The 27961-nt window shown below is 38.8% G+C and overlaps 1 protein-coding gene across 1 annotated transcript; it reads right to left on the minus strand.

Moving 5' to 3' along the window:
* Positions 1–7625: 7625 nt before the first annotated feature.
* Positions 7626–27563, minus strand: IFNGR1 (interferon gamma receptor 1). Its single transcript, XM_022557626.2, has 7 exons — positions 27415–27563; positions 17562–17676; positions 16704–16867; positions 15340–15512; positions 13215–13404; positions 10591–10718; positions 7626–8744 (listed from the first exon to the last, which is right to left on the minus strand). Exons 1-7 carry the CDS (start codon positions 27497–27499, stop codon positions 8190–8192), a joined length of 1410 nt encoding a protein of 469 aa, XP_022413334.2. The 5' UTR covers positions 27500–27563; the 3' UTR covers positions 7626–8189.
* Positions 27564–27961: the final 398 nt, after the last annotated feature.

Consider the following 27961-nt stretch of genomic DNA (forward strand, 5'->3'; position numbering starts at 1 on the left):
AAAGAAAATATCTTAATTTAAGGTTTAATAAGTAGTAGTAGAGAAGGAAATTGGGGTTTCCACTGGGTTCCTGATGTTGTAGAACAAATAAGGGGAAATGGGGGAAAGAGAGCAGAGCATCAGATATTCTAAGAACTGAATTCTCTCAGAGATGTGTGAGCTTCTGTGCTATGTTAAATTTCAGAAACCAGGGACTTCCCTGGTGATTCAGTGGTTAGGACTTCACCTTCCAATGCACGGGATGAGGCTTCAACCCCTGCTCAGGGAGCTAGGATCCCACATGTCTCGGGGCCAAAAAAACAAAACATAAAACAGAAGCAATATTGTAACAAAATTCAATAAATAGTTTAAACAATGGTCCACATCAAAAAATCTTTAAAAAATAATTTCAGAAAGTAGACTAGTCTTGTCACCCTTAGATGAGCTCACTGTGTGATATCAGAGTGCATAAAAGCCACACTACCAACTGTGACCCAAGGTAATGAAAAGATACAATTCAATTCTAAAATCTCACCAATTTGGAAGCAGAGGAATTTGTACAGAATTGTTTCAAATGAAATGAGATTTGTTTTGGGAAGTAAGAAAATTACAGATAATGGGAGACCCTTGCTTTACTTTTCTTCAGGCATGAAATGCTGGCTTCAAACTTATTCCCTCCCCTCCCCTCTATCTCGCCCTCACCCCCAACCCCCAGCCATCAGACCCTCAGCACAAAGAGACTGCCTTGACAGTGACAGTGGATGCCTCTATCATGTTGGATCTGGAGAGAACTTACCTAAAGCCCTGCCTTGGACCGACTCGATTCTCTTCTTTACTCCTGTGGCTTCCAGCTGACCAACAATTCATCTAATTAAGGAGTCATTATTAATTTATTTTTAAGTGTGATATGGGATTTTGGTTATTATTATTGTTTTAGAAATAGATATTGAAGTATTATAGATGACATGATGTAATGTCTGGGATGTGCTTCAAAATAATCCAAGTGTTTGGGGAAGGGGATGACCAGCCATGAGCTGATAATTATTGAAACTGGGTATTGGGTGCACGGGGGTTCATTATACTCTGTACTTTTGTATATATTTGAAAATTTTCATAACAAAAGAAAAAAAAATTTAAGCTTATCTACAAGATGTCATCTTTATAAAATTTCTTACAGTAATTTTAATGGTGTTTTAGTGTTGATAATAATATCTAATAATTGTGGGGCACTATGGTGGATTCTTTTCATACATTATCTTTTTTTAAAGTTAATGAATGAATTTATTTATTTATTTTGACCGTGCCAGGTCTTAGTTGTGGCATGCGGGATCCTTAGTCGCAGCATGTGGGCTTCTTAGTTGCGGCATGTATGCAGGATCTAGTTCCCCGACCAGGGATTGAACCTGGCCCCCCTGCATTGGGAGCAAGGAGTCTAACCCACTGGACCACCAGGGAAGTCCCATTTTCATACATTATCTTACTTAATCATCACAACAAGGCCAGGAGGTCTGTATTATTATCCTGATGTTACAGATGAAGAAACTGAGACACAGAGAGGCTAGGACAACCTGACTAGGCTCCATAGCATGCAGTGACACAGTGAGGGGTACAGTCAGATCTCCCTGCCCTCAGGGTATGAGGTTTATTATAAAATCATGTGTTGTTTTCACTTGTCATGTTGATTCCATAAAGAAAGGTTTGACCATTCATTCCTTTCTTTATTCACTCAAACAAATCTTTACTGAGCATGTGCTGTGTGCCAGGCCCCAGGTTAGGCATCCAGTACTGAGCAAGCCAGCAGAGCCCATCCACAGGGGGCCAACATCATCTTCTTCATCCCTTCTTGGTAATGAAGGGCTACGTGGTCCTTATTCTCTTCAGAAAAGTCTACAAATTATGTTTCCTTTAGAAGAGTGCGCACTTCATTTATGCTTTTAAATGTATTTGCAGAGAGTTGAATTTTTTTTCAAGGAACCAGATTTTATGATTAGTTATATATTCTGCTTTTTAAAAGTTTAATGTCTCATTCATATCTCCTTTTACCTTTTAAAATTCCTTTCTTCTATCTTTCTTCTATTTAATCTGGTTTTCTTTTTTTTACGAAAAACTCCTTTTGTCAGATTTATTTCATTTGTTTTATTCTTTATTTTATATCAAGTACAAGTATTTACACTAGGAATTTACTCTGGAATGTATCCCACAGGCTCTCCCTTTGACTCTGAAATGTAATTTTTTTCCTCTATTTATTTCTTTAACAATTCTGCAATTCAGATTACTTTTTCTGATCCAAGGGTTTTTACAGAGAGAATTAAAAACAAACCTTCCAAGTGGATAAGATTTTTAACTTCAGTTCTCATTGTTGCTTTTTCATGATTCCCAGGGAAGAAAAACAGGCTGACTTTGGCAACCATTTGCATTTGGAAATCCCCTTTCCTATTGCTTTGCTTTCTGGGAGTTGAAGGGCAGAGAAACAGATTACTGTTAATTTATTATTCATGAGCAAAGGTAAAACATCCAGGCAATACAACAAGATGGACACTGAGCTTCTAAAAAATTTTTTTTAATCCTCATGAACCTGAGAGTAAGGAAAGTACCTTTCCTGTTTTAAAATAACGCCTTTATGTACTATTTTACTATAGCATCATGAGTAACCATTGTAACTTATTCCAGTGTATTTACAGCTTCACTGAAGGCTGTACCTGGAGGTAGGTGCCTGTTGTCAAAGTTAAAGAATAACGTATATTCAAAGACAAGTGGAAGGTTTAGTGTCCCTTTGTTTACATAGGAAGCTAGAGACATCAGACCACAGTGGATAAAGCCTGGACTTAGGAGATAAGTGAAACTCGAGTTTGAGTCTCAAAATACATTTCTCTGAGATTCATTCGTTTGCAGCGGGGTCCCCATCCTGGTGCTCAAAGTCCTATAGGATGCCATTTCTTATCCCCCTCCCCCAAGTGCCCAGACAAACCCAGAACACTGACTAAGTTTTGATTACTGGGGTCTCTGGACTCTTTTAAACATCCCATATTCCCCAAAATAGGGACTCCACCTTCATAACTGCAGAGGCCACCTGCCTTCCCCCAATCCCTGAGGGAAGGGATGTGTCCTTCCCTCAGCCCGACAGACTCCTGCAGAGGGACCTGCTCAAGGTCACGCTGGGCTCCTGTCTCCCATATCCCAGCGCTTGGCTGACTTAGCCTCTGAGCTGCACCTGTCCCCATGCCCTAGCTGCACAAGGCCTCAGCCCTGCTGTCCTCAAAGTTTCATTTACATTCTGAGTTCCTATTATATTCCCAAGGCATATCTCTGTGATTTCTAGTTTACCTAACAACTTTTAGCTTTCCTGTGCCCCAGTTTCCTCACTTGGAAAAAAATGTGTAATACTTGCCTCACCAGGTCTCTAGGGGATCAGTAAGAGAAATTTGCCAAACATCTGCTTATAACAGAGACTTGATAAACATGAGTCCTACCTGCAGGCTGGGTGTGTGGGGACAGCTGTAGTAATGTTTCCCAAACATTCAGCAGGAGTCAAGTGGGAATCCTGCTATGTGGAACAGAGGATCCCTACAGATCTGGAGAGAGTCATATCTGGTTCCATGCAGCCCTGCACGACAACACTGGAAATGATGGAAGAGAACAGTTCTATAGATGGCATAACACAGGTGGAACTGTTGAGGTAAAATCAGTTCACTGAGTTTGGCACCCTGTTATGGAACGTGAAGATTGGTACTCTTAAAAAACCGAAGAGATGATTTTGGACTTCCCTGGTGGTGCAGTGGTTAAGAATCCTCCTGCCAATGCAGGGGACATGGGTTCAATCCCTGGTCGAGCAGCTAATCCTGTGGGCCACAACTACTGAGCCTGCGTGCCACAACTACTGAAGCCCGCACGCCTAGAGCCGTTGCTCAGCAACAAGAGAAGCCACCGCAATGAGAAGCCCGCGCACAGCAACAAAGAGTGGCCCCTGCTCGCCGCAACTAGAGAAAGCCTGCGCACAGCAATGAAGACCCAACGCTGCCAAAAATTAAATAAATTAATGAATGAATTAAAAAAAAAGACTTATGCCCATTTGCATACGAATGGTATCTAAACAAAAAAAATAATAGCAGGTACAAATCCATTAAAAAAAAAGAGCTGTTTTTTTGTTAGTTTTGCAAATTGTCTAGCTTTTCTTAGCGTCTGACTATAATTCCACACATTTATGCCATAACCACCAGCCGGCAGCTGAGATCTACTGGAGAAAGCACTGGAAGCAGAATCCCCATTCCACCACTTACTGGATAAGTCTCTTAATCTGATGGATTCCTCACCTTAAATGTGGACAGCAATTCCTCCTCATGGGGTGTTGTAAAGATGAGACGAGGTGGGTATTTTTGAAAACAGTTCAATAATTATACATCTGGTTTTTTTTTTGTTTGTTTGTTTTTTTGTTTGTTTTTTTGCGGTACGCGGGCCTCTCACTGTTGTGGCCTCTCCCGTTGCGGAGCACAGGCTCCGGACGCGCAGGCTCAGCGGCCATGGCTCACGGGCCCAGAGGCTCCGCGGCATGTGGGATCTTCCCGGACCGGGGCACGAACCCGTGTCCCCTGCATCGGCAGGCGGACTCCCAACCACTGTGCCACCAGGGAAGCCCATACATCTGTTTTTGTTTGTTCATTCATTCCCAGCTGGTAACTCTAGTGACCAAAAGAGTCCAAGCTCCAGAATGTAGAGGCATAGAAGGGGAGAATGTAGAAGCATAGAAGGGGAAAATGTAGAGTAAGTCCTGCACCTCATAAAGGAAGCTCACTAGTCGCCGAACAAACGAAGCTGGGATTTATGATCTAAGTCATCCATTTATACTCTTCTTAGGCATAAAATCCAGTATCCTAAAGGTGACACAGGCAGTAATCTTAGACAATTTAACTTGGCATGAAATGATGATGCAATGGCACGAATTTTTGGAAAGCAGTAGTAATTTAGGGGAAAAATTAGTTTAAGAATCAGAACTGTGTCAGGAAGAGGATCCCCTTATTAGTTAATGTAAATGGAAACACTGATTCTTAGAGCCAAAGGTACAGAGAATTTAATCCAACTCCCATGAGGCTAAGTGATTTACCCACAGTCACCAGCTTTTGACCAATTTAGTAGGTATGCTGCTCTAGAGAAACAGACTATTCCAATTTATCAAAGTTTGAAGACAAGGGAATAAAATACAAAGTACATTATTGGCAACAAGAAGGCAAGGTGATTCTTATTTATAGATGACACAGTTGTATACTGGGAAAACCAGACAATCAACTGAAACTTCAGTAAAAGAAAAGTTTAGATGTTGGCTAGATTAAAAACAATCTGTAACAATAGTTTTCTTACATACAGTCATTTAGAAGTCATAATGCAAGATTATATTGCCATCAGCAACACAAAATATCAAGGACTAAATGTAAGAAATGCCATACACCTGTAGGAAGCATAAAACTCTAATGAGGGATATAAGACTTGAATAAAGAAATACTATATTCAATACTCCATTCTTGCAGAACATCAAATTTGGAAAGTGCTAGTTATTCCTAAACATTGTACAAAGTCAATGCAGGTTAATAAAAATCCCAAAAGGACCTCCAAATTTTGGGGAAAACTTGGGAAAAATTTCTACCACTCACCTGAAAGAACAATCATTTGCGAGAAATATGATCAGTGAACACTGACCCAAAGTATTAAGGAGGGGCTCACAAGGTAAAACAACCCCAGTAGAAAGCTGTAAGAATTAAAACAGTGTGGTATGGATACAAGACAAAACAATGAACAGTCCCAGGAATACTGAGGATCAGCATATGACAAATCTGACATCTGAAATCAGCACAGAAAAGTTCGATGTTTTAATAAGTAGTGTTGGGACAACTGAGTAATTTATAAGGGGAAAATAGATGATGAGTTGAATTGTGTGTCCTAAAAAGATATGTTAAGTCATAACCCTTCATAATTATGATTGTGATCTTATGTGGAAATAACCTATTTGCAGATCTAATCAAATTAAAATGAGGTTTTACTGGGTTAGAGTGGGCCGTAATCCAATGGCTAGTGTTTTTATAAAGAGAGACTTGGACACAGAGACACGTAGGGAAGAATGTGACAAGAGAGGCAGAGATTAGAACAATGCATCTACAAGTCAAGGAACACCAAGTGTTGCCAGCAACCCCCAGAAGCTGGTAAGAGGCAAGAAAAGACCTTTCCAGGGAGCTGTCAGACAGAACTTGGTCCAGTCTCCGAAATGTGAGGGAATAAACTTCTGTTGTCTTAAGCCACCCAAGTTTGTGGTAATTATTATGGCAGCCCTAGAAACCAAGATAATAAAGCTGAATCCCTATCTCATGCCTTATATGAAAAAAAAAAAGAAACTAGACGGATAAAAGAATTAAAAGTAGAAATGAAACAATGACTCCCAAATAGTAGAAGAGAACATGGGTGAAATTTTTTATCTTCTTGGGAAAGGGAGTTTTCTTAAGAATGAAAGGAAAAATGAATTTGACTTTGTAAACGTTTTAAACATCTACGTAGTAAGACTTGGGTGAAAGGCAAGAAATTATAAATGTGTAACTCATGGCAGACAAAGGATACAGTCAATAAAAAAGATGTACACAGTCCAGAAAGAAATGGACAAAGGACAACTTTAGTCATCACAGAAGTATAAACACCTAATATATAAAATATGCCCAACTTTCCTAATTATGAAAGAAATGCAAATGAAGACATTAAATGATTTTTTCTATAAAGACTGCGAGAAATGAAAAAGATTGTTATCAGAATTAGCTAGGGTAAAAAGAACAGGTACTCTGTTTACATTTGGTGGTAATACCTATTACCTTCCTTATGAAGAGTGGTAACTATCACCTTATCCTTGGCTATATCCATTATTTTCATATTTTTGCTTTTTCCCATTCTAATGTCTGCATTTTTCATTTGCCTTAAAAATTTACTTTTTATAATTTTCCTACAATAGAGATTAGATTCTGTAAAGGATATGGATTTTTATGGGATGTTATGTGTACTCCTATATCAGTTTAAAAAGCAATTCATAAGACACTGTCCCCCAAATGAGTATACTAGTACCTTTTTCCCAGTAATAAACCAGCAACGCGTTTCCATTTGCACTTTTAAATGAGGAGAAATATTTTTTCCATGGCTTAATTTACTCACGTAATTTGTATTTAACATTTTTTTTTAGTCAGTTAATTCACTTTTGAGTCTTAAAATTCCTATCCTCTTAGTAATTCCCAAGAACTTTTCTGTGGTATATAAACGCTTGGTTTGCCTCTGGTTGGGGATTCTCTCTTCACGCCACATGCTACTTAGCTCTTCCTCACCCACTCCTGTGGTTTTGACCACCATCTTTAGGCTAGAGACTCCCCACGCTACACCCTCTACAGCTAAATCTCTGCTTCTCCCCCCAAACAGCTTGGGACACACAGCTTGTGTGTTCTGCACACTGATTGCTAAATATTAAGATACAGATATAAAAGGACCATTTTTAAAGACTAGGCTATTTTTAGGACTATTTTAAAGATCAGAGATGAATAATTAGAAAATGATTCTGTAACATTAATGGATGGAAACAAGCAAATGAATAAAAAATATTCTAGTTAACCCTGAATAAATGAATACCAAAATGAACTTTGAAGTTACTTTATTATAAAAAAATCCTTAAATGCAATGTTCCATAAAAAATATATACATGTTTTTATTTACACACTCTATTAACACTCTTGATTTCAATTCAATTTTAAGGACAATTTTGAAAAGCATTCATGTTTTTTCTGAAAGTATTAGGAAAGACTATATACATAAACTTCCAAAAACAAATACCATGCTGAGGCACAGAAAGGAAAAAATCCATTTTATCTCTTGAAGTGGTTACAAAAGACCCTGGGCGTTAACACCTACCATTATAGGAAGCAGGGTTATTAGAGACCGTTCACTGTTACTGTTCACAAATCTAGATGGAAAGGTTCACATGTGACAGTGGTTTTTGTTTTTTATTAAAGACTCTGCAGTTTTCTGACCAAAAGTGACAGTGTCAAACAGGCTCTTTACACTTTTATCTAAACCATGACACTCCATTTGATTAATATCAAGAAGACACAATTTCTGAAATCATGATCTTTTCATGAAATCAAAGCAGAAAAACTGTTCAGGAAAAGCAGATCCTTCCAAGTTGGTGACCTTGGTTGATCTTATGAAAACTCTCTGGAATCTGCTGTAGGTCTATAACCAATCAAGGACTCTTTACCACCTTCATCTACAAGCAGATCCACTAACACATGGGGTTTGTCATAACCAAAGGAGGTGATGGTGTTTCTCAGCGTTATGGACTCTCGTCCTTCTGTCTTTATTTCAGTTTTATTACTTGGGGGAAATTCTGAGTCAGAGCAGTTGCCTGATACCACAAGGCCACTATCAGAACCATTTCTGGCGTGATACACATTTAAAGTGATGCTGCAGGTTTCAGACTGGTTACTGCTTGCATGGATAGAATTTTCTCCCTTTACTGGGGTCAAAGAGCTACCAGGGGCCAAGTCAGAAATATTTTCTTCAGTCATCACCACTTGTGTTCCACTAGAAAGGTCTTCTCCATGCTCTGCTTTTCCTGGACTGTCCTCAGTATGCACGCTTGAAATTGTCCCTGGAGAGAGCTGCTCATTTTCTATGGCAATTGGTTGGTAGGTGATGGGCGATATATGTTTTGATTCAGATTTTGTCTCTGAAGAGGCACTTTTTACCACAGACAGCTAGGGGAAGAGAAATCAGTGATCAAAAATAATAAATTATTAAACTTAAGTGCTCATCCTCAAAAGAAAAATGATCTAATGGTAATGGTTAACTAAATATACAACTGAATGGCATATTCAGGATAACAGTGTAATAGAATCCGATAGTCGCCTTTTCTTTCTTTTTAATGGAAATATATTAAGATCAAAAACAATATTTTAGAATTTTTAGAAAGTCACTCTCTCACCAACCTATGTTGCTTTTTGTGTACTACCTTCGACACGTATGCATGTTACATTTGTAATGGGAGTACGGCTACTTATTTTATGTAGTATTTCATCATTTGTCTTCATAATTCTAATCTTCGTGGGCTCAGTAATTTTACACTGATGGTTAAATAATTTCTCTAATACTAAGTATTAAGGTGTTCCAATTTTCACCATTTATAGAACATGAAGTGAATATTTCTATACATCTTTTTATTTATGAAATTATCTTTTAAGAATTAATTCTTAAGAGAGGAATTACTAAATCTAAGAGTGTGGCGTGTTTAGGGTGTTACTACTCTGTATACCCACTGTGTGCTTACCCTCCCCTCAGGGCTATAACTGCTTCTTGCCAGCATATACCAGTTTTATTACAAGGTACTAATGGATATTCAGGTTTATTTTTCCTTCTCTAGCGGGTGTAAAATAGCACACTGCAAGGTTGGTTTGTGCTTAACTACTAGTGGTAAGAACATTACAATTCATAGGTGAATTGTCTACTAACTGTTGATAGTTCTTAACCCCTCTACTTAAAGATAATGTTTCCATAACACAATTAAATATGCCCTTTGCATATCACAGATATTTTGCTTGTCATATTTGATTTAAATAGTTATCATTCTGATACTTTTAAATGTTCTTTTCATCAGACAAAGACTTTGAAATGTTAGGCATTAAAATGTCACACTTCTCGTCTAGACTCACTGTTGCGTCATCTTTCCTTCTACCCTCTAACCACCATGAAGAGTTTCTGTATTTACAGATTTTCAAAAAGCCACGCTTTCCTGACACTGGGCCTTAGCACACACTGTCCCTTAGTACCTGGGTAAACTCCTATCTGTCCCTCAAGACTGTTCAGGCATCACTGTCTCTGGAAAAGCCATGACTAACCCTACCCTGCAAAAGTAGAAGAAAAGAAGTCCTCACTGGCATGTACATAAACGTCTATCTTTGAACCTATCACACTGGACAACCACTGAATACTTATCTTTTTTCCCACTAGACTTTAAGCTCCTTAGCACTGTCTCACTGTGCCTTTGCCCCATGCATAAAAAAGCATAGTGCATAGTAAAAAATATGTGGCTTTGGATGTGTGGAAGACTGAGTTATTTATGATAGGTGACATGCTGCTGAACATCATTCTACTTTAAAAAACAAATTTTAAGAATTATCGAAAATTTCAAATTAACATTTTAGTGTACATTTGACCCTTGAGCAATACAAGGGTTAAGGGCACTGAGCGCCTCTGGAGTCAAAAAATCCACATATGACTTTTGACTCTCCAAAAACTTTACTAATAGCCTGCTGTTGGCCAGAAGCCTTACCGATAACATAAATGGTCAATTCACACATATTCTGCATATTATATTTATATCTACCTCTATTTTATACATTCATAACATACCTTTTTCTTAATTTTTTCAGTATTTCTCGACTATGTGGTTTGTCTGAGAGTTTTTTCAAATTCTCACAAATCTCAAAAAATTTCCAGCATATTCATTGAAAAAAATTCAAGTATAAGTGGACCCACACAGTTCAAATCTGTGTTGTTCAAGGGCCAACTGTATACAATTAAAGAAAAAATATTTAAATATATTACCAAGGATTTGGGTAACATGATGTTTTCTCTCTTAAATGGATTCATCTTCTTAACGAGACAACATACAACTACCAGGGCAAGTACTAGAAAGAGTAGTAAAGCAGCAACAATCGGAATCCAAACAGGATCTAAGAAAAGGGAAAAACCACAAATTAGAATTACAATGGAACACTGCTATATCCATCAAATAGTTATAAAGTCTTAGTGCTATTCTTTAACAGATTTACATATCAGGTAATTAATACATACGGTCACAGTTTTAAAGAACACTGACACAGAAGTCAGGAGAGATGAGTAAAAAATTACGTACCTGTCCTAGATATCAACATGATTCTTCCCAGCTTTGAGATTCTAAACTTTCTGCGACTACACTGTCATGATATGATGTGGCTAAAATAACTTTTTCATAACCATTTCCTTACAGCCCCAAATACAGAGTGTTTCTAGAGTTACGCTTTTCTCTCAGTTGAAGAGGCAAAAGAAAAAAATTTTAAATATATCTCTTTAGAAATAAATTCTGGCAATGTCTCTAACTCTTAAAATAATGTCGTCCCACCCTTCTGAATTCTTAAATTGTTATTTATTTAAAGATTACAAAAACTTATAAAAATACACAGGTGTGTACACACACACACACACACACACACACACACACACACACACAGAGGAAAGCTGAACAGGAATAAAGTCCCCCAAATGAAAACCAGATACAACGAATAATATAAAATTGGGAAGATCTGTTTCAGAGCACAAACATCTATAATCACGGTTGTATATTTTTCTCTAATGCTGCTTTTTATTTTCACAGCACAATCTTCAATATTTTTTTTTCCATAGTCCTCTCTTCCAAATTAACAGTACTCGGGACTTCCCTGGCGGTCCAGTGGTTAAGACTCCACACTTCCACTGCAGAGGGGTAAGGCACGGGTTCGATCCCTGGTCAGGGAACTAAGATCCCATATGCCGTGTGGTATGGCCAAAAAAAAACAAAAAACAAACAAACAAATCCAAAAACAAACAAACAAACAAACAAACAAAACAAACAAATTAACAGTACTCTACATATTGTGGTGGTGTTTGCCCTCCTTCATAGCATCTTATTACCTTTAATTTCTATTCTAATAATGACTCTGGAAGTTACTCAAATAAATGCCTCTATGACACCTGTTACAGGAGGTGAAAAAAATTATTACAATAGGAAAAGATAACATAACCCCATAAGAAACACTGGCACGTTGCTTAGAAGCACTGAGCAGGCAGGTAGGGAATGCTGCTTATGAGCCACGATGGTGCCATCATGTGGACACAATATCAACCCAGTTTGTAACTCAGGATTTTTTTTTTTAATAAATCTAGGGCATTTGCATTATTTCAAATTTTACGCATTAATTAGGATTTTCTTACTCCAAATAGTATAACACAAACTGGTATTAAATATACTGCATTATTTTAAGTCACCTATTTGAAACCCTCATATAATGGCCTAAAAGTTTTTAGTATTAATTTTAGGTGTTTGGTCTGATTCTTCAGCCTAGATTTCCATTCTTCAAAAAGAAATTTGTACTGTGTTATTTTTTGTACACTTTTTTAACCTAGAAAATATGTTCTAAAAACATCTGAACAATCAAAACAATTATATATACACCCAAAGACAATCACCAAAGCATGATTTATCAGCGAAAAATCTACAAGTAATCAAAAGTCCAAAAATTGAGGAACATTAAATAAATATGATCTTCATAATAAAATGTTCTAGAGATATTAAAAATAATATTAATAAAGTATGTAAAATAACATGGAAAAATATTTATAGCATATGCTTAGGGCAGTATACAAAGTTACATATACTACATAATATGATCAAGGCTACATAGCAAAAGAAAAAACAGGATGGAAAAAAACCACCAAACTGTGAGTAACTGAGTGTTTGTAACTTAGAACTACAGATAATTTTGTTTCCTTATAAATTATCTATAATGAACATTTAAATTTTGTACCATGAAAAAAAAGTCTAAATTTTTGTTAGGTACCTGCCAAATGAGAATGCCAGTTCTGAAGTTCTATCATATGTATCCCCCTCACACACACAGGAAATAATAAAATAAAAATAATGATTTTAAAATGTGTTATAAAATTGACGTACAATCCATCATTTAAACCAATCTATATTTATTTTTGGATGTTAATTTCCAATGCTTGTCCAGTTCACATATCACACAATTTTAGTCAATGAACATTGCGGCTTTTAGTTTTTAAACTTACTGTCCCCATAAAGAACATTTTAATGGATATATAACATCTTGTTATATTGGAGTAATAAACTAACTTATATCATTATGCATGATCCTGAAATACAGACATCTATGCACATGGCTTTATGTTTTTGTTATATTTTTTCTTTCCTGGGTCAAAAGGTCATCATGTGGCTTTCTAAATTGGTTGCTTTGTATCTCTTAATGCCTGAAAAATGGCCTTATTTTTAATTTTGAACTTCTCTGAAGAATGGAACTACTGAGTATTTTTTAAAAGAGCAGAGGTTTATTGAAATTACAAATTGCCTCTTTTTACATTACCCTATTTTAGTGATCACTCACTACATTTAGGAAAAAATGGCAAGAACTTACCTTCTGCGCTGTTATTATCAGAAACGGTAATACAAAGTTCTTCCGACTTCTCAGTTGTAACAGCCCACGTTTCTGAGACTCCTTCTGCTGAAACGCAGTACTCAGAATTCAGCGAGGACACAGGAATACTTAAGAAGCACTGAGTCTCATTACAATCATCTTCTTTCTTTATGTACATTTTATTTGTGGTCTGGAAAGAGGAAAAAAAACAGTGAAAATGCATGACTCCTTTTAATTTGAAAAGAAAAAATCATTCAATACGATGAATGTTGGGACCATGTCTGAAAATAGTGTTGATATCAAACAATAAGTCAATTTGTTACTTCAACATGGCATGGTGCTATATATCCATTAAAATGTTCTTTATGGAGATAATAAATTTAAAAATTAAAATAGAGATTATGAATTTAAAACTCAAATAGCAGTAATGTTCACTCTTAGTTGTCAAACCAACAAATGTTCATTAGTCCTATTCCTCTAGTGCTAGAAACTTAGCTGGTGAGAGAGAAAAGCATCTATCTCATGGTAAGAATAACACAGGTATTATGCAAAGGCTGTAGGATCTCTTGGCAGTGATACACAGAAGGGACTGAAGCAATCTCTGGGAGTTGATCATTCATTCAACCAGCCACACTGCATGGATCACTGTGCTAGGGCCTGAGAACACAAAGGTAGGGCAGTGGTGCCTGACCTCAAATAACTTATGATAGAGTGTGGAAGAGAGATAAGAAAGAAATGTAAGAGAGTAACAAGTACTCCAAGGGGACCACTCTATGGAACAAGGAACAACCAGACCACAGAAGAGGAAACAGTCTACCTTGTCAGAAAAGATTTCGAAGGAGAGATGATATGCCAGCTGAATACTGAAGAATGGGTAGAAATTTTCCAAAGTAGAAAAGGTGGAGAAGGGCATTCTGTGAAAGAGCAGTGTACCTTCAGGCAACTAAGAACAGTAAGCAGTTCACCAAAGCACAAACGAAAATGAAGTTGGAAGGAACGGGGAGACAGGTAGCTGGAAATGATGCAAGAGGCCAAATCATGAAGGCCTTGCAGGCCATGCCATGGAAGAGGATTTAGATATTATTTTGTAGCTGATGGGAATTTGTTAAAGAGTTTTAAGCAGTGAAGTAATATGGTCAGATCTGCACTTTAGAAAGACAACTCAGCTAGCAACCAAAGTGATGTTTTAAAACCTAAATCAGATGTCATTTTTCTGCTTCAATCTTTCCAGAGGCACAATGTCTCACTGAGAATAAGAGTCCAATCCCTCCAAAGCCCTTAGAGAAGTGGCCCCCAGTGAACTCTCTGACCTCATCTGCCCCCACGCTCTAGCCAGCCTTGCTGCTCCCTTCACATGCCTGGTGCTATTGCCAGGCTCTGCCTGACACACTCTTCCCACATACATCCACAGAGTTCACCTCCTAACCTCCTCCAGCCCTGGCTCCAGTTAACACTTCCCAGTGAGGCCTGGCCGGCCTGCTGAAAACCACTACTGCCCAGCGCTCTTCTCTGCTGTGTTGTTGTCCACAGTGCTTATCACTGGAGTTCCTTTGTCTGTACTGTTCACTGCTATCTCCTGGTGCCTAGAAGGCACCAGGCATGTGCTTAACAAATACTGTTAAATAAAGGAATGGCAGTGCTGTGGAGAATGGATGGAACAGAAAAAGTCTAGTCAAAGTGTGGTCTGCACACCAGTGCTAGAATGTAATCATATCACACAGTAGTACTGTTGGTGTTTTCTTTCAAAAACAAAGATTCCAATTAGAGCTTCATATTATTTCATATCACTACAAAACTACTAATGAGGAAGAAAAGATTAAAATTATCCTCATCTTACCAGTGGAGAAACGGAAAACACAGGTTGATATCCTAGATTAGGACCATGCTATTAAAAGAGGCAAAGAAAAACTTGAAATGTTTTCACATGGCCAGTGTTAAAGATTAACGCCAGTACTGATTCCCTTCAGCAGCATTCATATATTTCTTTTTTCTTAGTAAAACTTACGATCCATGAGTCTTGCCTGAATATTCATGAACATTCCACTTTCATTACACCACATATGGAAACAACTTATGCCAGCAACAGAAAAATTTCCATTTTGAAAAAGATGAAATAGAAACATACTTCACTTCCATTTATTCTCACAAACACATTGTACGTGAATGTATAACAAGTATTTTCATCATCGTATATGGCTTCTGGTTCGTTTTCATTTACAGTAATTAGAGGGTGAAATATATCAACAATGATTTGGTCTTCCTTCTTTGTGATAACCAGTTTAGGTGGTCCAATTCTCCCTGAGGGGACAAAAAAGAAGTAGAATTTGTACCAGCCTTGGAACGTCACAGTGTATTACATATCACTACCAAAACTCAACCAACCTACTCTTTTTGTTCTTGTTGTTCTAAAGGAGGACCACATTTAAATCATTCCACAGATACCTAGAAGATATTTTAACTGTCCTTAGTGAATCTTGGTAAAAAGCCTTGACATAGTAGAAGCTCTATGAAGTTAGTTTTCCTTTATCTTTGCTTCTGTAGATTAAAAAAACATTAAACAGAAAACAGAAAATGTTCTCTAAAAATCGTTTCAGAAAAGGCATTTTAGTTATCTTTGAATCCTCACTGAAACTCTTTGTATTTCCAATGCCTATGGATATCTGGAATGAGGCTCTATAAAAGTTTGCTAAATACATTCAATTTTTATTATGAAAATCAGAACTAGATATTCACTGATTCCACAAATATTTACTATATGTCTTTGACGTCTGGAACCTTGTAGGTGAACCATTTATCTATTCTTCACGTATTTATTGCACACCTACTGTGCGCCAGGCAGGTCCGTCTTTACTCACCAATGTATCCTCAGGAACTAGCATACTTTCTGGCACATAGTATGCCCTTGAAAAATCTGTGTGGGAAAAGTCTGACATACAGATGGTATAATTGTCAGGTGACAAAAGCATGGATTCTGGGGAATAAAACTACTTCAAGGGCAAGTAGAGGAGGGGCCTGTAGAAGAGAAAAAGTAGCCATGATCCAAAAAGAAGGAGCAGAACCAAGGTGGGGGCTGAAGCTGAACTAGGATGAAGGCGATTATGGAACTCTAAAATTTTTAATGTATTAAATTGGTATTAAAATTCCCAAAGGCCTTGAGGAGTTAAGGTAGAGGGGAAGATGGAGAGCAGCTCTCACAGTCCTAGTGAACGCGACTAAGGGAGGAGTGACAGAGGACAGAGAGAGGAAGGGGTGCAGAGTCCAGACCCACACTTGCATGGGGTGGAAGTGTCACAGCTTAGAAGGGGCAAAGTGAGGGGAGCCTCTTAACCCTATTTTGTGGGGCTTGGGAGAAGAGAAGACAGGAACTCCCTAAACTCCTCCAAATGTTTCTGGGGCATTCTGATAATTTTTGGCAACTGCTTATAAAAGCAAATACATACAGAAGACATGCATAAGATTAAAATTTAGACATGTATACATTCCACTCACCTTCTTTGCATAAAATAAATTCTCTTGACTGTGCATAGACTGATTCCTCTTGTCCAAGCCTAGCTTTAACTCTAGCCCAGAGAGGACTTGATGGATCATCAATTATGGAAAAGATATTACAAGAATGATGGGAGGTATTGCAGGCATCAATCCATTGCCCGTCCCTAAAATGAAGAAAAAGAAACACAAAGGTAATTTTTATTGTTAATACATAAACTTGAACCATCTCTGTCTGTGCTTTGCTTTTCATTCATAGCATGGAGCTGGTAGAAAGAGTTGAGTAAGAATAGGATGGAGAAGCTAGACAAAGTAGGAAACCTTTACTCTTTGGTTAGAAGGTCTATAGTAAATTCATTTACAATAAAGAGGCTCAATTCAAAATAAGACCTGTACAAACCACATTCCACATGTAATTTTTAAAAATCTGTTCTTTAAACAAATCGATTGCATTGAGTCATTACTTAATTACAGAATCCAACATATTACAATCACTCCTAACACTTGTCAAAAAATTTAAAAAAATTTTTCTTTCTATTCAACATTACATACACTATAGGAAGTAAGAGGACTTCACTGTTTTTAATACAGAACTGTCAACTTTATTTGTCATGCCTTAAAATGTCAGAAGTTAGTGATACTCCTGTACTTCAATTCTGACAGGAAGAAGAACTAAATGGCAGGAAGTATTCTGAAAAGAACTAATTTGCATCCTTAATTTGCATTACTTCTGGAAGTCTATAAGCCATTCAGGAAGTTGTGCCACATGGGAAGGAACAATGATGGAAGGAAACAGTCATCATGAAACGTGCAAGGACCTAGGCAAAAACAGAATGAAAAAGATAAAAGAGTGACACTCACCTATAGGTCATCACCTGTACGGTAAACACAGGGCTCCATGGCATAATTGGGTAATCCCAAAATAGAACAGTATTCAAGTTATAGGCCTCAATTGTGAGATTGGTTGGTGTTGGCACTGTAAAATGGATGGATGTCAGAAACTAACATTAACGTTAGAAAACCTCAATATAAGAAGCCAAATTAGCCAAATATGTACTTGAAGAAAAGAATTCACCGGAATAGATAACAAATTTATTTAAATTAAGGTATTTCTAAAAATTAATTTTATTAAAAAATGTATAGAAGTGTTTGAATTCATTTTAAATTACTGAAACAACATTGTAATGCAAGGGGAACACAAATATAGTATGAGCAATAAATTCCTAGAATGTTTGAGGAGTTTTTATAAATAACTGCACTGCCTGTTGCAATAATAATCCTCAACTCATTTAATCACTAGAATTTTCTATATTTGATACCACAGACTGTATTCAATGTCTAGAGAAGAACTGGCTACAAGAGGGATGGTCAATTTCACTCTAAAATACTACCTGGGCTCTCAACCCTCCACCCAGGACTATTACACACTTTTACTACCTTTTCTCTAGCACAGGAATAGATGCCTAACGATTGCCTGACAGAGCCATCAAGCATTCCAGTTTCATCAACATTTTGCTCTCTGAGGTGTGCAGGGCTTTTTTCAAAACATACCCTGTATTTCTTCCTGCTTTTGCTCTTCTAAACCAATTAAGAAAATGTTTGTTGAGAAGACATGAAAGTGTCACACAAGAGAAGAGGCAGAAGTCATTTTACCATCTTATAATCAAACACTACCATGACCATAATCTAGTTACTAAAAGCAGCTATTTTTTTCCCCTGCTCAGTGTAAAAGGTTATTGTCCAGCACCCCTTAAAAAATTGAACACACACACATCTCCTCCCTTCCTCTCTCTCTCCCTCTTTCTTTCCCTCCTTTCCTGCCCTTCTTCACGAATGAACATGAAGGTATAGACAGAGTTCGCAATATGACCTGGAATTTAAGCTTACTCAATCCGATCTATCTGGAAAACGCCACTAAACATGATGTGCTTATACAAATAAAATGAATAAATGAATAGCAATGTGGTCAGGTACAGTGGCTTCTAAACATAACTTATCATCCTAAAAAATTCAAAGAGAGCCAAAAGTTTATACTTTTTTAAAGTATCCCGGATGATAATGATGATCACTTATGTTTACACTTAGTAGACTGCTCTAATAAGAAAAATATTCCCTGGGTTGGCTATTCAGAAATCTGGGTTCCTTCCTTGCACTATACTACTAAAGAGTTACTTCAGAATTCCTCACCTGTCAAGTGAGGTGTTAATTTCACACACATAGGCTATTTGCTTACTGTTGAAGAAAACACCTACTATATTTTTCCCAAAGTAAAAATTCCAATATTTGAACCCGAACTGGTACATTGTCTTAATTTACAACTATTAAGCACCTGTATTATCGTTTCAAAGCAGAACATGGATCAAGAGTTATATGGACTAAAGGACAATTAGATTCTACTGCCATTTTTTTCCTTTTTTCTGATTCTTTTTTCCTTTATATCAGTGGTTTTCCACAAGGGGTGATTTTGTCCCCCATGGACATCTGGCACTGTTGGAGACATTTTTGGTTCTCCTAACTGGGTGTTAGTGGTTGGGTGCTACTGGCATCTAAAGGATAGAGACTAGGGATGCTGCTGATATCCGATAATGCACAGGATAGCTTTCCACATTTTGGCAGTCCAAAATGCCACGAGTGCCAAACACTGAGAAACCCTGCTTTATTATAATTTTAGGAATCTTTTTTATTTAGGAGGAAAAACTAATTTAAAAACAGAATGCAATAAGAAATCATCTCACACCAGTCAGAATGGCCATCACCAAAAAAATCTACAAACAATAAATGCTGGAGAGGGTGTGGAGAAAGGGGAAGCTTCTTGCACTGTTGGTGGGAATGTAAATGGGTGCAGCCACTGTGGAGGACAGTCAGAAGATTCCTCAAAAAACTAAAAATAGAGCTACCATATGACCCAACAATTCCACTCCTCAGTATATATCTGAAGAAAAATGAAAACACTAACTTGAAAAGATACATGCACCCCAATGTTCATAGCATCATTATTTACAATAGCCAAGATATGGAAGTAACTCATGTGCCCATCAGTGGATAAAATGGATAAAGAAGATATGGTGTATATATACACAATGGAATACTACTCAGTCATAAAAAGAACGAATGAAATCTTGCCATTTGCAACAACATGGATGGACCTAGACGGTATTATACTTAGTGAAATGAGTCAGAGAAAGACAAATACTGTATGTTATCACTTATATGTGCAATCTAAAAACAAATGGCAGACTATAACAAAACAGAAACAGGCTCGTAGATATAGAGAACAAACCAGTGATTACCAGCGGGGGCGGGGGGGAGGGGCAAGATAGGAGTAGGGGATTAAGAGGCATAAACTATGTCTAAAATAAGTAAGCTACAAGAATATACTGTACAACACAAGGAAGATAGCCAATATTCTATAATAACTTTAAATGGAGTATAATCTATAAAAATACTGAATCACTATGTTATACACTTGACGCTAATATATTGTAAATTATACTTCAATAAAATAAATAAATAAATAGATAAATAAAACAGAATTTTTTTGATAAACCAGTACATTTTATGTTTCCCGCTCAGCGAATAGCTTTGGTTACTGTTGAAATGTCTAACTTCCGTATGACTCACCAAAGCAGCAAAACAATTTGTGCCTAAAGGTTGAGATTATGAAGTTGGAAGGATGTCTCAGATTCAAGTACTCAGTAAGTACAACATGCCCTTTGATCTGCAGCCAGTGATCAGATATCTACCATTTTTCTACTTACTCTTTCTTTCTGGAATACTGTTGATGGCTGCTGGTACTTATCATCTTTGGTTCTCTAAGCAATTTCCTTGCAGGTGAGTCAGGAAGCACTGGTCTTGCCAGATTTAGCCCTGGTTTTGGTGGAGTTCCCATCGCCATACACAGCAGGGTAGACTAAGGCCGCCTTAACAGGGTTCCTTTTTCTATGGTGTGTTCACACCTCAACTTCAGAAACAACCATCTCAAACAGCTTACATTCTATGGTTGAGGAGGAAATTAAGGCACCCCTCTCCAGGTTCAATTCAACATTGATACCAAATAATAATCACACATACAAATATAATTTTGCAACTAGATAAGAAAGAGAGGTACCTGATGTTAAGCAAACTCATAATGAATCAGAACTTCCCTCAGAAGCCATTTCTTAATTTTAGCATCTTTTGCTTCTCTCATGGCTGAGAATTTACAAACCATCAGGTCCTGGTTTCTTTTTGTTTAACAGTCCTTCCCTTGATTACTCTCTCTAATCTTATATTTTACAAGAAACAAGAAGAAACCACATGGCACCTGCAATCTGCTTGGAAACCTCCTTCACTAGGCCACTGGGCTCACCAGGTATATTTCCTACTTTCCCTGCTACTGAAGGTGATGGTGTTGCTAAGCTTCCTGCCACTGTGTAACAAGGATCCTCTTTCTCATTTCCAGTGAAGTTCTTCACTTCCTTTTAAGCCCCCTTTAAAAAAATTATTCCCAATAGGAATGACATTTTAACTGTATGTACTCAGTCTGAGATTAATTTCTGCATTTGAGGAAAAGGCATATAGAAATCAATCTGTATTCTAGAATATCAAATAAAGTGCATTTAAATTTAAGAGGTTACTGAATTATACATTATAAAATACAAACAGCAATAGACTTGTGCTACATTAGATTAGTTTTTCGTGTGAGTCAGGTGATATTTCCCATAATTTAAGTAAAAGCTTGACATGGTTAGACTAGGATAAGGACTTAAACCATAGCTTCCAAAGCAATCAAGACAGGTGGTAGGAGAAGAGGTTTCAACGGAACTAGCAAACAGAAATTACTACTAGATTATAGGAGAAACTTTTGAATATTGACACCAAAGGATGTAACCTGTGGTTTTAACGCTACCAGAAGAGAAACCGTGTGGTTATTAGACATCTGCCTTTGTCATCTTTGCTAAAATCTCACGATAAATTGACATGAGTAACTCGTTTTCTTAAGTTTCAGAATTTTATAACCTAAAGTTTACATGGCTACATATTCAGATAAATAATTGAGGCTTACAGCAAACTTCTATTCATAAAAAATTTACCCTATGTCAATAAAAATATATGTAGAAATAGAGTGTGGAGTTAAAGGAAAGATTCTACTAGAGTATTTCATGAAGTAGAATAATCTTGCAGATTTCCCTATCTCTTAAGAATGCCGACAGCTTTCTGTAACACATGTTGTTTTTGGAAATGGGTTCAGAGTTATTGGGAGCATTATATCTGCATCCTATCCAGAGGGAACTTCAGCTCTTTTAAGATCTGCTTCCCAGAACTCCTCTAGGAACTAGCGGCTGAGGATTAAACAAAACCGAACAAAGGAGAGAAGAATCACTTTTCATAACATTCTAAGCACAATGCAGACAAAAAGGAGAGTTCTGGTTACAACTAACTGTTTCCTGGTGATAAATATGAAAAAAGACCAAGGTAGAGAACAGAAAAGACATATGAAGGTCAGCAAGTGGTGAAGCAGTGCCGCTAGATGCGGCAGTGGAGATGTCACGGAAGCCCCCGAACCAGCAGCCAGAACAGCTCTGTAATAATTACTGGGGAAGGCAGCAGAAGGGGAAGCAAACAGCTACAGACATCTCCAGGTTTCCTCTGCATGGATGGTGACAGAAGCATGGGCTGCCTCCTGTGCTCCATCCCATAACCACCAAAAGTATCTGTGCCTCTACTGCAAGAGGCACAGCCTCAGTAGTTCACCGATTTTTACATAATAGCATTCGAAGACTAAATAAAAGATGCGTGCATCTAAGGCCAAACAGAGCTCTGTACTCTGTAGACACCATGTGACTATGTGCTCACCAACCTCTCTATGGGAAGGACAAACTGAGAAGCATGAAGAAGTAAGGATACACGGGCCAGTAATTAAACCGTTTTGGAGGATTCTAGGTCATCTGACACTACAACTCAAAAACAAACACTCTAAATTAAAGCATCCAGACCCTTTACTGAATGAGCAACTCTCAGAGAAAAGAGCTAACAACTTCCTCGTGTTAAAGATGAGGGGCCATGGACGTTTTCACAAAGGTCTCTTCTTACACTGCAAAATGAGAAATGGCATGAGAAATCCAGGCAGAAAAAGTGAAAAACATCAAATCCGGACTTTGGCATCTTTTTCAGATATATTTATGATTATGATCTATCTACTGAATGGTTTTATAGTGCTGATAAAATTACTTTTTCTTAATGCTTTCCAACTTTTTCTCTTAGCAAGTAGCAGCGTCCTCTAGATTTAAGATGAATAAAGACATTTAAGAATTCTTGCACATGGTGTTTCAAGCATTCATAGAAGTTTTAAAACTGAAACATATCAATATTTGGGGGCTTTGAAATGAATCATATCCATCACTTTGTGAAACTAATGGAAAAACGGTCCTTTTTCTACTTCCTTCTGCTATTTCCTTGTACCTTCAGAAAAAGAGTACCAGAACTAAGGATTCAAGCGAGGACATCTAAAATATTTCAGGACCATTTCACCTTCCATATGATAGCTCCTTAGCCGGGTCAAGACCCCTAGTATCCCTGCAGTCTTCTCTTCCTCCTGTCTGTCTTCACGTTTTACCATTCACTCTCTCTTTCTTAAATGTGGGCCCAGAAGTAATGCACCTGATGTGAATGAAATACTTTTCCTCGTTTTTTTTTTTTTAAAGAGATGGGCATATCAAAGAGTGGCTTACGCTGAACCCGTAATTAACTAAAATCCCCTCAGATCTTTCACTCAAATCACCAAGTTAGGGCTTATCCAAAAAACTTCTCCCCAGCCACTTTCCTGATCTGAAATGCAGGGTTCTATTATTGTTCCTGTTTATTCAATTTCATCTAGTTGGGTTGCTTGGCATGCCAATAAATTCTAATTGAACCAGATCCACCCAGTCCCTGAGAGAAGTCATTTCTCAAGACTAATTCCCTTTTGGATTAATTCATTCTAAGTTGAGAAATAGTTTAGGAACTGAAAAAACTAAAGAGGCCTTTTCAGTCTATGAAGAACAGGAAATAGGTGGAAGGAGTCAGCCGCTGAGCTTACTTTACATTTTTCATATTGATCTGGATGAGTTTTTTTTTTTTTTTTTTTGCGGTACGCGGGCCTCTCACTGTTGTGGCCTCTCCCGTTGTGGAGCACAGGCTCCGGACGTGCAGGCTCAGTGGCCACGGCTCACGGGCCTAGCCGCTCCGCGGCATGTGGGATCTTCCCAGACCGGGGCACGAACCCGTGTCCCCTGCATCGGCAGGCGGACTCTCAACCACTGCGCCACCAGGGAAGCCCTGGATGAGTTTTTTTAAAAGCTGACACAATTTCTCATTCATAACTAAATCAATTTAATATTTAAAAATATATTTGTGAAAATAATGATGCACATAATTGAATGATAGTCACCAACATATATTAGACATTTACTACATGACAAGCTACGAGCTCAACTTTGTTACGCATTATCTCAGTTAAGCACCAAAACCATCCTAGGAGGGAGGTAATATTTATCAAAAAGAGAAAAAAGGCTTAGAGAAGCTACTTAAAGACTTGACAATGTGTAAAGTTTTGTTGTTTTTAATTAACAAAAGCTGCTTAAGCATCATTTCTATGGTAGTTTAATAAAAGATGGGGAAAATAAGCTCCATATATAAATAGGAACTGGAGATAACTGTCTTCTGATGACATCACAAGCATTTGCTTCGAGTAATTTTGCCTGATTTATCATACCATCACAATCACATGACGGCACTGCAAAATCTGAACAATGTATTGAATTAAATTATTTATTTAGAATGGACATGATTGAAATGGATATCTGTTGAATAGTATTGGGATAATCTAAAATACACTCCCTTAATAAGAAAATTACAAGTAAACTCATTCCTTCTTGTCAGGAACTCTCTTAATTCTGGTACGCCTTTCATTCTGATTCTTTGTCCAATTAAAATGGAACCATAAATTATCCATTTAGCTTATACAAAAATTGCGCTATTGCTGTCAAATTGTATAAGACAGCTCTTTAAAGGGGTTTTTTTCTCTTCAATTCTTTAGGGTTTCTTTTATATAGAAGCAAAAGGTGGATCTTTCAAAAATCCATACAAACCATGAATCAGAATAAAATGAAAAAACTATTATGAATACCCTCTTCAATAAATATAATTGAAATGCACTGATTTAAGTATTTTGAATCTCTGAAAAACATACAGATTCCAAAGAAAATAATGAAAAATTTCAACACACCCAGAGCATTACCTAAAGTTAGAGAATGAAGAGTTGATAAGCAAGTGGAGAAGGCGAGTTAAGAGCCCCATTGCTGTGCTAAACCAGTATGCTCTTCAGATAATACCCAGAGTGGAAGAACAAACTGGAAGAAGGTAGCTGACACCTGTGTTTATAAAATGCTGGAGTACAGAAGCCACAGAAGATCTTCCTGTGGGGGGAAGGCAGGCAATCCTACTCCCAGGGCCGGCTTCAAGGACATACGAATTGTGTAGTCACGAGGGGCCCCATGCTCAGGAGGGCTCTGTACTCAGAAGGAAGGGCCGTGCACTTGGTTTAATGCTCTGCCCTAGCCAGGAACTTCGGTCACCCTCTTCCTCTCTTCCCACATCCAGTGAATCACCAAGTTATGCTGAGTCTGTCTTCTAATTTCTTCTTCTCCATTTAAACTGCCTCCTCCCAGACTTAAGCAGCAGTCTCCTAAGTGACCTCCCTCCTTTGAGTCTACCGCCAAACTATTTTGTAAGATGAATGGTCTTTCTAAATGGCTTATCTGATCCTGCATGAAATCATTTATCTCCTTAAAATAACCCCATGGCTGTCCACTGACTTGAGCAAGGGAGAGCGAGCCTATTATTTTGTTGGCTCAGCACCTGTACTTCCTTCAGGAACATTATTGCTCTGCTTCTGGGAAGTCTCCTACTGCCACCACCTGTAACAATATCCTTCCCATGCAAGCTGGCGTCTGACCCAAGCTAGGCAAATCAGAGCCTTCTTCCAGGATCTTGTTATGGTGGAGGAAGCTGCAAGATGTCAAAACCCAAAAGCTGTCAACATCCATGATTCCTGCCAAATCGAGAAGACTGCCAACACTGAGTCAGTAGTAAGAAATGGAGGGTCTGGGCACTTTTGAGTTCCAGGTTCAACTTCCTGAGGCCCAGCTGGCATCTGTACCTTTCTGTTTAACTCTCACTTGGATTCTCTGAGCCAATAAATTCCTTTTTTTGTCTATGTGAGCCAAAGCTGTGTTTCTGTCCTTTGCTGTTACACATGACAAGGCACTTCATTAACTGGTTCCTACCTCTCCACATATCCTTTCTCCCCTTATATCCTCACACACGTACTGTACAATAAAATGCTTAAATTATTCCACTAGTTCAACCTGCTGTTTCACAGCCCTTCCTCTGCACACACAAGTCTCTCTGCACCTCCAGTTCCAACTCTGGGGTCATCTTCTTTGTGAAGTCTTTCCTGATTCCCCTGCTCAGAGGCAGATGCCCATATCCTGCTTTCCAGTAACCTATGTGTAAGTTCAATATCTTATCACAAAGGATTGCAACTGCCCTTGTGGATGACTAACGCCCTAGGTAATGGCAGAGTGCAGAGTCAAGAACTTGGACTCTGGAACCCAACTGCCAAGCTCCCCAGTGAATAGCAGCAACTTGGTTAGACCTCTCTGTGCCTCAGTTTCTCATCTGTATTTGGAGATACAACAGCACCTACTTTATAGGACTTCTGGGAAATGGTGTGATAAGAACTTAAAATAGTGCTTGATAACTGTTAGCTATAAAATCACGATCCTTGAAGGCAGAAACTAAATAACTCCCATTTTTGTATTCCCAACACCTGGCACAATTTCTTTTTCAAGGGATGACATTTGTTTGCCTGAGTTCTAAACGGCAAGCCAAAGGAGAGCTGGATATGAATGGAGCACATCTAACAAGTGTCACTGAGGAAGTCATAACACAGAGGTGCAGACCCAGAGTTTGCCAAGGGTAAAGGAGGCTGGGTCTCCCTGACCCCTTCCAGGCAGCTGCTACCTGCCTGCACAGAGGAGACACTCAAGACTGTCCGGTTTTCTGAAAATCTAGGTTTATCCCTTTTGCAGAAAAACTACTGATTTCACTGGAGCTCTTAATTATCATTATACCTAGCTTTAGAAAAAACATGTTCTCATCATGTTTCCTGGGAAACATCAAAAACCAGGCGGAGATAAACGAGGAACTAGGCAATGCGAAGAGACCTTACTGTCTGACAAATGGGCTCATGAGTGCACGCACTGGACCACTTCCAGACTTACACGTAAGACGCAGTTACTGCCTTTTCATAATTCTCAGCTGGCGAAAGAACTTCTAAGGATTCGGGGCCTACCTTACGAATATTTAAGTCATGAGCTGTGGCCACAGTGTACAACTGCTGACCAGGGAACTCACTTATTTAAAAATTAAAAGAACGTGTTTTGTTGTTTTGGTAACCACGGAAGGGGCCGGAGAAAGGGAAGGGAAGGCTGCAAACCGCGGAAACCCTGCGTCGCCTTCCCGGTGGCCGCCCCCTTAGGATCCGAAGCCACCGGGCATCAAGGACAAATGCGAGAGTCGAGGACAAATGCGGACGCGGCTCCTCAGCGCGGGGGAGGGTTCCTGGCCGGTGGGGTTCCCTCTCTCCCCTCCCGTCCCCACCCGGTCGCGGCGCTGCCGCGAGCGACAATACCTGAGGACAGCTTCTGATCCGCGGCGCCCATCTCAGCCCAGCTTCCGGCCTGCACGATAAGGACGAGGAGAAGGAAGAGAGCCATGCTACTCCGCACCGACTCGGGTGCTGCCCAGAACTGCGGGAGGCCCCCGGCGCGGCCCTCGGGCCTAGGCTGGCGTCATTTCCTCCACCGCAGACCATCCCGCCAGCGGGAGGCGGAGCGTGGACGGGAAAGTGGGGCGCGGACAGCAAAGCCGCCACCAGGACTGGCAGGCCGGCCTGGACGGGAGGCGGGGCCAGAGTGGGGGAGGCGGGCCCGGGGCGCGGAGGCGGGGCCGGGGCGCGGAGTTAGGCCTGAGCGTGGTAGTTAGGACGCGCGGGGTGGCTGAGGTGCGTGGGGTGGCGGAGGTTCCCGGGGAAGCGGGGCCTGGGAGGGGAGGAGGACTACAACGCGAAGGCCGCCTCTGTGGTAGCTCGGCGTTAGAGGCACGACAGTCTGGTCGCGACCTTGGCTCACAGGCTTGTGAGTAACTTGGGTCCAAAAGGTCATGTTCTTTAAGCTTTG

This window comes from Delphinapterus leucas, chromosome 12, assembly GCF_059928025.1.
Source record: "Delphinapterus leucas isolate spDelLeu-1000000601 "Yukka" chromosome 12, BTC_Dleu_Yukka2, whole genome shotgun sequence".
Taxonomy (NCBI): domain Eukaryota; kingdom Metazoa; phylum Chordata; class Mammalia; order Artiodactyla; family Monodontidae; genus Delphinapterus; species Delphinapterus leucas.